A 13,638-nucleotide genomic window follows, 5' to 3' on the forward strand; every position below is an offset into this window, starting at 1 on the left:
ATGAGCAATACTCAAGTATAGGTCGAACGAGTGTTTTGTAAGCCACCTCCTTTGTTGATGGACTACATTTTCTAAGCACTCTCCCAATGAATCTCAACCTGGTACCCGCCTTACCAACAATTAATTTTATATGATCATTCCACTTCAAATCGTTCCGCACGCATACTCCCAGATATTTTACAGACGTAACTGCTACCAGTGTTTGTTCCGCTATCATATAATCATACAATAAAGGATCCTTCTTTCTATGTATTCGCAATACATTACATTTGTCTATGTTAAGGGTCAGTTGCCACTCCCTGCACCAAGTGCCTATCGGCTGCAGATCTTCCTGCATTTCGCTACAATTTTCTAATGCTGCAACTTCTCTGTATACTACAGCATCATCCGCGAAAAGCCGCATGGAACTTCCGACACTATCTACTAAGTCATTTACATATATTGTGAAAAGCAATGGTCCCATAACACTCCCCTGTGGCACGCCAGAGGTTACTTTAACGTCTGTAGACGTCTCTCCATTGATAACAACATGCTGTGTTCTGTTTGCTAAAAACTCTTCAATCCAGCCACACAGCTGGTCTGATATTCCGTAGGCTCTTACTTTGTTTATCAGGCGACAGTGCGGAACTGTATCGAACGCCTTCCGGAAGTCAAGAAAAATAGCATCTACCTGGGAGCCTGTATCTAATATTTTCTGGGTCTCATTAACAAATAAGGCTAGTTGGGTCTCACACGATCGCTGTTTCCGGAATCCATGTTGATTCCTACATAGTAGATTCTGGGTTTCCAGAAATGACATGATACGCGAGCAAAAAACATGTTCTAAAATTCTACAAGAGATCGACGTAAGAGATATAGGTCGCCACTTCGGCGACTTGCGCGTCGATAAGGATGAAATGAGAATGACTAAGACGACACAAACACGCAGTCCCTGAGCGGAGAAAATCTCCAACCCACCCAGAATCGAACCCGGGCACCTCGGAATAACAAACCAGCGCGCTGTCCACTCAGCTACGGTGGCGAAACTGTCACACCGTCACTCGCCAAATCGATACTGATTCACCTTTTCTGAAACAATCATTTAAAATACTACACTGTTCCACTCTATTTGGCGCATGGCGAAGGTAGAATTCCAGATGTACACTACTGATGTAAAGTATCCCAGTTTTCAGTGGAGTGGAACTCTTGAGTTCTACGATTGTCATACTCGTCATTTTCTGGCAAAGTATCGAGATATTGTCGAAGTCCCTTTATTTATTGGAGAGGATCCTTCAGTTCACACCGAGCAAGGTAGCGCATTTGGGTGGACGACGACTCAGTCCTCGTCCAGCCATCCAGATGCAGGTTTTCGCGATTTCACTAACTCGCTCCAGGCATAGACTGGAACGGTTCCTTTGAAAAGAGGAAGGTCGCTTTCTTTCTCCACCCTTCCGTAATCCAAGCGTGTACTCCGCCTCTAACGAGCGCCATGTTGACGAGACGTTAAACGCGTGTCTCTCTCCCTCCTCCATCTCCTCCACCCCTCGTTCCACCACCCCATCGCTGCGCCCTATTTGCCTTATTTCCTCACTGCTATCGACCCGAATAGCAGGAGGACCCCCCTCCCCCCCCCCCCTTTCCAGTCGATTACAAGCACAAAAACTTCCGCAGTGCATCGACGCTTCGCCAGAGGAAAATGAATATGACACTCGGCACTCGTCAAAACTTCGCAGTGTCTCAGTACTGCCACCTGACTGGAAATCCGAGAGCATACCATCATTTTGGGCATGGCTTTGCAAATTATACAGGGTGTTACAAAAAGGTACGGCCAAACTTTCAGGAAACATTCCTCACACAAAATAAAGAAACGATGTTATGTGGACATGTGTCCGGAAACGCTTAATTTACATGTTAGAGCTCATTTTAGTTTCGTCAGTATGTACTGTACTTCCTCGATTCACTGCCAGTTGGACCAATGGAAGGAAGGTAATGTCGACTTCGGTGCTTGTGTTGACATGCGACTCATTGTTCTACAGTACTAGCATCAAGCACATCAGAACGTAGCATCAACAGGTTAGTGTTCATCACGAACGTGGTTTTGCAGTCAGTGCAATGTTTACAAATGCGGAGTTGGCAGATGCCTATTGATGTATGGATTAGCACGAGGCAATAGCCGTGGCGCGGTACGTTTGTATCGAGACAGATTTCCAGAACGAAGATGTCCCAACAGGTAGACGTTCGTCTTAGGGAGCACGGAACATTCCAGCCTATGACTCGCGACTGGGGAAGACCTAGAACGACGAGGACACCTGCAATGGACGAGGCAATTCTTCGTGCAGTTGACGATAACCCTAATGTCAGCGTCAGAGAAGTTGATGCTGTACAAGGTAACGTTGACCACGTCACTGTAGGGAGAGTGCTACGGGAGAACCAGTTGTTTCCATACCATGTACAGCGTGTGCAGGCACTATCAGCAGCTGATTGGCCTCCACGGGTACACTTCTGCAAATGGTTCATCCAACAATGTGTCAATCCTTATTTCAGTGCAAATATTCTCTTTACGGATGAGGCTTCATTCCAACGTGATCAAATTGTAAATTTTCACAATCAACATGTGTGGGCTGACGAGAATCCGCACGCAGTTGTGCAAACACGTCATCAACACAGATTTTCTGTGAACGTTTGGGCAGGCATTGTTGGTGATGTCTTGATTGGGCCCCATGTTCTTCCACATACGCTCAATGGAGCACGTTATCATGATTTCATACGGGATACTCTACCTGTGCTGCTAGAACATGTGCCTTTACAAGTACGACACAACATGTGGTTCATACACGATGGAGCTCCTGCACATTTCAGTCGAAGTGTTCGTACGCTTCTCAACAACAGATTCGGTGACCGATGGATTGGTAGAGGTGGACCAATTCCATGGCCTCCACGCTCTCCTGACCTCAACCCTCTTGACTTTCATTTATGGGGGCATTTGAAAGCTCTTGTCTACGCAACCCCGGTACCAAATGTAGAGACTCTTCGTGCTCGTATTGTGGACGGCTGTGATACAGTACGCGATTCTCCAGGGCTGCATCAGCGCATCAGGGACTCCATGCGACGGAGGGTGGATGCATGTATCCTCGCTAACGGAGGACATTTTGAACATTTCCTGTAACAAAGTGTTTGAAGTCACGCTGGTACGTTCTGTTGCTGTGTGTTTCCATTCCATGATTAATGTGATTTGAAGAGAAGTAATAAAATGAGCTCTAACATGGAAAGTAAGCGTTTCCGGACACATGTCCACATAACATATTTTCTTTCTTTGTGTATGAGGAATGTTTCCTGAAAGTTTGGCCATACCTTTTTGTAACACCCTGTATTTGGTTTACTGGAATGAAACGTATGAAATCAGTCCTAACAGTGTAAGAACAAGAGGTGTGTGTAAGTTAGGCGCAGCTGATACAGCACGACCAGATGCACCAGCAAGAAACCTGTATGCGCGCCTCCGAGAGCCCGGTCCTTCGGGCGAGCTCCTCGCGAGTATAGACGTCTGGGTACTGCGTGCGCTGGAAGGCGCGCTCCAGCGTCTCCAGCTGGTCTCCGGAGAACGTGGTCCGCGACCTCCGCTGCTTGCGCTTCAGTGGGATGCCCGGCTCGGACTCCGTGTCCGAATCACACCGCCCTGAAACAGAAAAGCGCTAGTATTCATCAGAATTTCATACAGAACGAGGGAGACTAAAGCCTTGTTTACGCGACGACACGAGGTTGCAGGCAACTGCGCTACCGGCCACTGCGCATGCGCGCCGCGCGTTTGCGCAACTCGTTGGTGAAACTAAACACTTTCGGCGTGTTCCAACTTTGGCGACACTAGTTGCACGAGTTTTGAGGTTATGCGTGTTCGTAGAGTGTAGACAAACTGAAATATGAAGTGGGGAACGGAGAATTATGTTCGCTTTTTGGATATCTATGCTCTGCATAGGTGTTTGTGGGATTTCAGTGATGCTGATTACAAAAATAAGGAACATATTGCTGCCGCTGAGACTGTCATGTGCGATCATAACATAGATGGTTTGACAATATCTGAGCTGCAGGGCAAAATTAGAGTTAGGAGCACATATACAACTGAATTAAGAAAAATACAAGCAAGTGTAATTCTAGCTGTGGCAATGCTCTCGTCTCCTAAGACTAAAATCCCACTGTTCGAGTTGGCCAACTCTTTGTTAATGAATATTGTTGACAGGAGGGAAGGCTATACAAATTCAAGATGCTGCATTCTTTTTCAATATTCATATATTTAAAACGTCGCTGCAGTGCTCGCCATTCAAATATGTTAGAATTTTGAAATATTGCCACTGTTAAGATCTATCTTCAAGAGAGTAGTTTGCAAACCAGTATCTTCTTAATGCGGGCTGCTTCGAGTAATTATTGTTGCTAATGTTAATGTTGATAATTATTGGTGTTAATGAAATAGCGCCATCACCAACTAAAACCGTATCTTATAGCATGCCGAGTGTTCTCGATTGTAATGCACGCAATATGATGTGTAATTTCCGTTCTGGCGACAGTGCTTCATGCATTACAGTACCTTTATTCCTTATCGCATAATTAACTCAGTTTAGAAGAAACGTGAACAGTTCTGGTGACATTCTAAGATAATTAAAAGAACTTCTTGGATCTTCCGTTATAAATTATTTCAGCAAGGATGCTGAGCAACCGAGCTGACGTCTTTTCTTCATCCAGTCACCAATCTAAACGCGTTTCTTACTTTTCCCTTATACAGCTATTCCATGCAACAAGCTTCAACTCCAACACAACTCGTGCGGCGTGCAGCTGCCAAAACTTTCATTTCAGACACAACTCAGGGACCCACAAAACCACGAAACAGAAGTGTATACTAGTGTCGCCATGTCTACAGTCATATATGAAACCACTTGCGTGCAACCCATTCCACGCAACGCGTGGCGTAACCCAATGTCGTCGTGTAAACTAGGCTTAAGGGGAAAGTACATAAGATGAAATATACAGGATGCCTCCTTATTGGTATGACAGACTGACTTGGTCTTAGTGTCATCTTGAAAGAAAATAGGTCAAGTTTTGATTCACGTGGTATGCTAGCACAGAATCGCGCCACTGCAAGCGCTAGCTGTAGTTGCAGCAAAGATGGCTGCCGTTACCAGTCCCGAGAGTGCTCGCTACGTGTTTTGGTTTGAACAATCAAAGTCTGAAGCAGCTGTGCGATGTAACTTTCGTAGAGAGTAGGAAAAATTCTGCCAGTAGTCGTACTATTTATGAGTGGCAGGAGTGCTTCGTTGAAACTGGATGTTTCATAAGACATAACAGTTCCTCAAGTCGTCGCCGTGCGTCTGACAATGTTGTGGAGCAAGTCAGATCGAAGCTTTGTGAACAGTCCTACAAAATCGACCCTATGTGCTCCTTGAGAGCTGGATGTCCCACATTCACTGTTTCACCTACGTTAAGAAAAAAGTTGCATCTCAAACCATACTAGTTTACAATGGTGCAAGGACTAAAAGACACTGGTAAGATTATTCTTAAGGATTTCTGTGTGGAAATGTTACACCAGTTGGACGAAGATTCCATTGGAAAATTTATCTTCCACTTTAAGTATTAAAGCTAGCAAACACAACTGTAGGATTTGGGGCAGCGAAAAATCCACGAAAGTCCCTGGAGCACGAACGTGATAGCTCAAAATGGACTGTGCTTCATTCATTGAGGAAATGCAACGTTTACAGACCTTCCTTTTCCCAAAAAACTAGCAACGGAATAGCGCACTTAGATAAGCTGTAAAATCTTTCAATTCCCCCGGTTGACGTTCATGAGCAATAATGCAGTGTAAAGTTTATACAAGATGACACGCCACCACACTATCACTGTATTGCCTGATTTCCTGAATTTCTGCTTTCAGGTAATTGGATGGGCCGACGTGCGCAATTGCAGGGCTCCCACATTCATCGGATCTGACATCTTTTGACTTACCACCTTCTCTCCCAGAGCTCAGAGCTCGAATATACCTCGCAACTGGACAGGTCATACCTGATATGCTGTGCCAAGTTTGGCAAGATATCGGTTTCAGATGAGATGTGTGCTATATAACTAATGTATGTCACATTGAACCTGTTTCTCGTGGTCGTGCGGTAGCGTTCTCGCTTCCCACGCCCGGGTTCCCGGGTTCGATTCCCGGCGGGGTCAGGGATTTTCTCTGCCTCGTGATGGCTGGGTGTTGTGTGATGTCCTTAGGTTAGTTAGATTTAAGTAGTTCTAAGTTCTAGGGGACTGATGACCATAGATGTTAAGTCCCATAGTGCTCAGAGCCATTTGAACCATTGAACCTGTTTAGCTATCAGGTAAAAAACTTAATGTGTTTTGCTATAAAACGATACCACAACCATATCTGTACGTTAAATGAATAAATCAGTTGGAGTTTTCAAATTTGTAAAGTCCTTTTTGATACTCCAGTTATATGCATTATCTGATAAAAACCCCCATTTAAAGTGGAATTGATCACTAGATGTCATGAGAGGTGGAGCCAACAGCATAAAAGGAGGCAAGGATTATTGAGTTGTCAGCACAGAAGCTGTAATATAGATTAGTTCAGTCAAAAGAACTCAGTGACTTTGAACATGGATTAGTCATTGGATGTGACAAGAGTAACAGATTCACCAAGGACATTTCAGTCCTTATAAAGCTGATAAAGTTGACTGTTAGTGATGTGATTGTGAAGTGAAAACGCGAAGGAACAATCACAGCTAAACCAGTATCAGTTAGACGTCATGTACTGATAGACAGCAACCGCCGAGCATTGTGGAGAATGGTTATAAAAAATCACATAAATCAGGGGAAGGAAACACTTGCGAGTTCCCAAGTGCTACGAGAAGTTTTACGCACATGACTGTGTGTAGGTAGTTAAAAAAAGATGGGGTACAGTTTTCGAGCAATTCCTCGTATGGCACCCATTTTTGAAGGCAGTGCTAAGCGATACTTGGCGTGATGTGAAGGGCGACGCCACTCGACAGTGTATGACTAGAAAAACGAGTCGTCTAGAGTAATGAATCACACTAAACCCTGTGGCAATCTGATGGAAGGCTTTGCGTTTGGTGAATATCTGGAGAACGTTACCTGCCATCATGTGTAGTGCCACCCGTGAAGTAAAGAGGAGGTGGTGTTCAGGTCTGGGATATTTCCCATGGTTGGGGTATGGCCCCTTATTGCGCTTTTAAGAAAACGCCAAATACGGAAGATGGTGAACACATTTTACAGTATTGTGCGGTACCTGCAGTAGAGGAGCAGTCTGGAGACGATGACTGTATCAGCGTGACAGTGCAGCCTGTCATAAAGCTGTATGTGTGAGGCAATGGTCTGTGTACATCAACATTCCTGGAAAGGATTGACCCAACCAGAGTCTCGACCAATGGAAAACTTTTAGGTTAAGGTAGAATGTCGATTTCGCTCCAGACATCAGCGTCCAAGATCACTATCATCTCAGGTTTTGGCTCTCGAGGAAGAACGGGGTGCCATTCGTCCACAGACATTAAGCCTTGGAAAGTGTCTCCAGCAGAGTTCATTCCATCACAAAGGCGAGGGGTGGACTCACCCTATATTAATGTCAACTAATAGGTGTCTGGATATTTTTGATCAGGTCGTATATATACTTACATTCAGATGCTCCATATTAAGGTGTCTATCAGTTTAAAATGTTCAGGCATAACGTGCTGTCACTATACGAAACTTCATCACTACAACATTTCCGTCATGTTACTGCATCAGCTGAACGAGTTGGCACAGTGGTTAGCACACTGGACTCGCATTCAGTACGATGTTTCGAATCCCTGTCCGACCATCCAGATTTATGTTTCCCGTGAATTCCCTAAATCGCTGAAGGCAAATTCTGGGATGGTTCCTTTGAAATCTAATCCGAGCTTGTACACCAATGACCTCAGTGTCGACTGGACGTCAAATTCTTACCTTCGCTCTTACTGCGATCTTCTCCAGGAGCACTCACTTTGTGTGTTCCATCTGTCTCTAGAGACGGCCCAGAAGAAACAAATGCATTTAGCTGGTGAAGAATTATATCAGCTGCTCGCTCGGCGTGAAGAAAATGCAATAATCTCCCCTCGCTCGCTCATTGCCAACTTACGATTCACCTCTGGTTATGAGCTATACTCTCAACACGACATAAAAATAGTAAAAAGTTTTTAGTGAATTTAGTATAGTAATCAGCACAGACTGTTTCAAGCTGAATGTGATCGTTCCAAGAAAGGCACTAACATTTTCAGCAATAGCACCTTTGCATTGAGAAAGCTGGCATTCCCCATTTCAGAACTGGCTGAAATGGGTAAGTGCCTAGCTAGAGGAGGGCCGCGTAACCTTACAGTATTTTAGTGGTCTAATTCTCCATTTAGCATTTGATATTACACAGCTTGAATGCAGTACAAATGGTTCAAATGGCTCTGAGCACTATGTGACTAACTTCTGAGGTCATCAGCCCCCTAAAACTTAGAACTACTTAAACCTAACTAACCTAAGGACATCACACACATCCATGCCCGGGGCAGGATTCGAACCTGCGACCGTAGCGGTCGCGCGGTTCAAGACTGTAGCGCCTAGAACCGCTCGGCCACACCGGCCGCGAATGAATGCAGCACAGAATTATAGTATGATCGATTCTGGCTCATGTAGTAGGCCTAAAATAAATTTCTAAGTAGATCGGTGTAAAACAAAAGGAAAGAACTCGGTAACAGAACATAGTCCATACCAGAACATAGTCCGTATCCCTCTAATATCACCGGTAGGAACACCGACTTCAACGTCCCCGAACAATCGGCGATGCGCCATCAACTTCGCCACATATCATCACTCCAGTAGACATACTGGTGATGTTTAGACTTTAATCAACGATATCGGTGTAAAGTCTGGTGATTAGGAACTTTACGCGACCACCTCCACACCTCCCTACCACTTCGCAGCCAAATATTGCTAAGTCAGAACAGGGGTGGACAATCGGACATAGCAAATAATAATAACGTGCATGATTAGATTCAACGAAGAACATTGAAAATACTGTGATGGAAACTCCTAGAGCACTTGTGGCCTAAATGACAGAACTCGTTCAGTATCTCTGTCTAGTTCAGAAGTTACAGAGAGAATCGAACTGAAAAAAATACCGGATCATCCTCAATTCCAAGGCGTTCCACAAACCTTTGTTTGATATTAAGCACCAGTTACACGCAGTTGGCATTGAAACATGTATCAGACATGATGAATAGTAAATTTTCTAATTGTAATTACAGATCACGTTTACACAGTGTACATCCAAAGGATAAACGAACTGACAATTTTTCCCGCTCAGCTTGGAGGTGACACTTCGTTACCAATTTCAGCATCATGGGATTTCGTTTGATTTACAGTTTCTTCACAAAGATGAATTACAACAGATTATTGTGCAGACTCTTCTTGTGATCCAAATGCATTCAAAAATAATAATGCCTTCTCATCAGGGATGTTGCCGTGAGAGGTAGACACTGCCCTCACATTTGGAAGGCACGGGGTCGAGCTCCGGGCCGACTATACAGGTTTAGGTTTTCCTTGCCTTAACTAAATCCATTGAGGCAAATTGTGGGATGCTTCCTCTGAAAAGAACACGGGCTATTTCCTTCCCCACCCTTGTCCTATCCGAGTTTGTACTTCGCCTGTGAAGATCTGGGTCGGCGACGGCATATTAAAGCCTAATCTCCCTTTCTTATTTCTTTCGGGGTAGCTAACTTCCTAGATGATAATGCCTAAAACTTACCGCTTGGCTGCAGTTTTACATAGAATCCACCCTCGCCCATTTGAAGATCCGACTGCGAAGTTATCTACAAAAAATGTGTGTGAAATCTTATGGGACTTAACTTCTAAGGTCATCAGCCCCTAAGCTTACCCACTACTTTAACTAAATTATCCTAAGGACAGACACACACACCCATGCCCGAGGGAGGACTCGAACCCCGACGGGACCAGCCGCACAGTCCATGACTGCAGCGCCTGAGACCGCTCGGCTAATCCCGCGCGGCAGTTATCTACAGTCTGTGATTTTTTCACGGTAGAGAATTCGAGGCTGGAGGCTCCACCACACGACGAGCAATACAAAATTGCACTGCAAACAACACGCTTAGTGTATCCTACCATTCGGGAGTGAATCGTAGTACTATACACCCATTTAGCGACAAATTACACCCATACGCTAGACTGTAGTTGCTTCAGCGCAGTACTAATAATTTTTGTTAGAATGTTTACGTAATTTTAATATCTTTACGTAGGAATGCACAAAGAACAATATTTTGAAAAATGTGTGTAGCTTTTGAAACTTCCTAGTAGATCAAAGCTGTGTGCTGGATAAGTACTAGACCACGGAAAGTTTAGATGGTGGGAGACAGGTATTGGCATATTTGAAACTGTGAGGAAGGGTTGTGAATCTTGCTTGAATATTTATGTCAGTAAGAAAGGCAACGTTCTGGATTCGAGTTCCGATCCAGCACACAGTTCTAATCTACTGAGAAGTTTCAAATCAGTGCACATTCCGCTGAAGAGTGCTAGATGCATTCGGGCATGTAAACTTTATTTTTTCTGTTCTTCAGATGGACTGAGTAATGCGCCAGGCAACATATTACGCAGTAGCACTGTAATTGGTAAAATGTTTTCTCAGTTCCAGCCGCTTTCCGAATCTGAGTGAGTAATGGAACTTATGTCTATTGTTTACGCTGGTGCAGATCAGGAGAACAAGAGAACGTGCGTACTGGCGACGCCGGAGGGAGAGGGGAGGGGGGCGATAGGGGGAAGTATCTCGGAAGGGGCTGTACCAAATTTGTTCATTTACAGAATGTTGTTCATAAGATAGTTATAATTGAATTTTTAGAGGACTAGGTTGTTGAATAACGCAGTCGTTGCAACATCGCTATTCCTGCCACTTCGTTGTGGTGTTAGTACTTCGAATATCTTTAGTTTGGACAGACCGGTTTCGCGAAGCATATTTGACATATTTATGAAGATGGTACAGACTGAATGACGCCTACCCGTAAGCGATTTTGTGATTCTTTCTGATGCTCTTGGTACTTAACCGTAACATTTTCATTAATTTAATCCATACAAACTACTTATTCAAGAGTGAAAATCCTTGTAGATGTAAAACAACGTACAAAGTAACGATTCAACAATGAAAATGTTTTACAACTAATACACCGTAAATAAACTACGATGTACCTCCCAATAAACCTGATTTACTTAGATATTGGTTACTCTGCACGCCAGTCTGTGAAGTACAATAAAAGATGTTCACTTATCTCCTACCTCTGCGAAATAATTAACCTTGGTAAGTGATGTAAATATGCTGTTAGTGTATCATTCAACATATGCAGCTTGGTGTAACACCAATGATATAGTTACATTACCGATTTTGTTCAGCTAGAACTGTCCTTATTCCGGCGATTGATTAGATTATACTGACCCATATGGTCATTGTTATGTGAGGGCAGTGTGACTATCTGATTAGGTGAAAACGGATTATCGAAATCTGTAACATAACAAAAGTTAACTGAGATTATTCTAGGCACCCCGTATTTCGTTCATAATCTTCCTCTCTGCCCTTACATATCTACAGAAGCCTACAGATGAGTACCAAACCAGAGCCAGGTGCTCTCGCGAAAATCTTCAATATCCTGTTATAAGTAAGCAATTTCTGTGAGAAGGAAACGTTTAATATGTAGCCACTACAAGTTTTGTTTGGCGACAATGAGAACTGTGAGACATTACACACTGTGCAAGATGAGATGTAGCTATAGTTTCACATATTCAAATGGGAAACTTTTTATTTAATCTCATGACATCTTTACAATATTTTGGTGTGCGGGGGTAGAAAGAAACAGCGGTGCGTCCTGGCCTCTTCGTCTGTACAGTGACAGAGGTCACAAGCGTGAGAATACTCTCTCAACCCACTCTCTGTCTCATTAATCTCGACTATAATTGATTTCCGATCAACACAGAGTGGTCTATCACCTCTAAAATACCGGCCTCGCCCACATGAGTACGCCTGAAGAGAACGTTTGCGCTTCGAGCTCCAGGCTACGGAGGTGTGACCCTTAAATTTCCCGTCTGACATTTCAAGTATAACGACGCGTCAGTCGTATAACAGAGAACTTTTAGTGAGCCCGCTCCTCTGTCTAGTACTGGGCAGGGTTTATCTCTGAGTGTTAGTTATAGCAGTGTTTGCTCGTAAACACGAATTGGAAGCGGGCAGTCCCCGTCAGAGGTATTAGGAACCTGGCAAGCACATGCTGAATACTAATGTATGTCGTAAGGAGAATTCATTGGTAGATGAACTCCGAATGAAGAGCCTTCCTGTCAAAGTTTTCCGTATTAGTATTTTTATTATGTCCTCCAGGCTACTGCCACCGGTTTTATTAATTTTTAATCTTTAGCAGATTTCACGAAACATCACGCGATATTAAGATATACGGTAAATAGGGGTAAAAAAGATTACGAACAAATGCTCTGTGTCAATGCTGTAGATAAGAAAAGGGATAATCCGCTACGAGAGGAATTAACATGGCATGTAAACAAGAGAAACTAGAAAAAGTTAAGAAAGAAATGCGAAAAAACTAGGAAAAATAATGGTTTCTAAGAAAAGTGATTTCACATAACGGTAGAATAAATATAGCTGCATAGAACTGGGAACTATACATTAAAGAATGTTAAACGCACTCATTTAGCACGGAGGAGAGACCAGAGACATGAGAAGATGAGAAGATGGTCAGAAACCTGTATGAGAAGGGATGTCTATTCAGCAGGCCTACTGAAGAAAAAATCGATCAAATGATGAAGGACGTAGAAAAATGAATAATTATGATTCACACTAATGTTACGAAATTAAATGCAAAATGTACGTCGCAAGCTTTTGGAGGAATACTGCCTCACTATCTCCGGATAAAGCTTCAACTGCCTTTAAGAAAAGATTATAGACTGTCATTCTTGCATTACAAATAGTTTTCACCGCGTTATTAGAATTAGAAAGAAAGGGACAGAATAACAAATAAACCTTTATCGTCAATGTACAAAAAGTAAGGACATCGACAATTCAGCAACCAGGGATTGGGAAGATGGTAAAATATTAAGTGACTTTATCATGCCTACTGGTTAGTTTAAATGTTGAAGAGGGAGGTTAAAATAGTACTGAACATAAAAGAGAGAAAGGAGAACGTAGAAGAATGGTAGGCTACTTAGCACAGAATTTGGTGTAAGATTTGTTAAAAGAAAGTTAAATTGCCTTTGCGAGAAAGAAATCTCTAAAAAAAAAAATTATGAACGACATAGTGGTAAAAGTGAAGGAATTAAGCTACAAGGACGGGAAATCACTCGCTGCATTTGAAACGTAGACCAGCAAGCGCGAACGAAGTTTCCATCAGCGAAACAAATTCATTTATAAAATTTAGTAAGAATAGAGACAGGAGCTTATAAAACTGTCTGGAGAACAACATCGTCCAGGAGTGCAACTGGATGGACGTAGCGAAAATTAACAAGTAGGATATTTTATCATCTGCAGCGTGGTACTCTAAAAGGAGTTTTCAGGGTAATACGAGGGATCAGTTACTAACGTTCGATGTGCAAGACGATTGGACTCTG

At 43.2% G+C, this 13,638-nt stretch overlaps 1 protein-coding gene across 1 annotated transcript in view; it reads right to left on the reverse strand.

Annotated features, from left to right (window-relative positions):
- Nucleotides 1-13,638, reverse strand: part of LOC126457144 (protein gooseberry-neuro-like) — a 430,962-nt gene that overhangs the window by 99,546 nt on the left and 317,778 nt on the right. The window contains exon 4 of the mRNA XM_050093214.1: nt 3,462-3,652. Coding sequence (XP_049949171.1) covers nt 3,462-3,652 — 191 coding nt within the window. The remainder of the gene's footprint in view (nt 1-3,461; nt 3,653-13,638) is intronic.

Source organism: Schistocerca serialis, chromosome 2 (assembly GCF_023864345.2).
Source record: "Schistocerca serialis cubense isolate TAMUIC-IGC-003099 chromosome 2, iqSchSeri2.2, whole genome shotgun sequence".
NCBI classification, from domain to species: Eukaryota; Metazoa; Arthropoda; class Insecta; order Orthoptera; family Acrididae; genus Schistocerca; species Schistocerca serialis.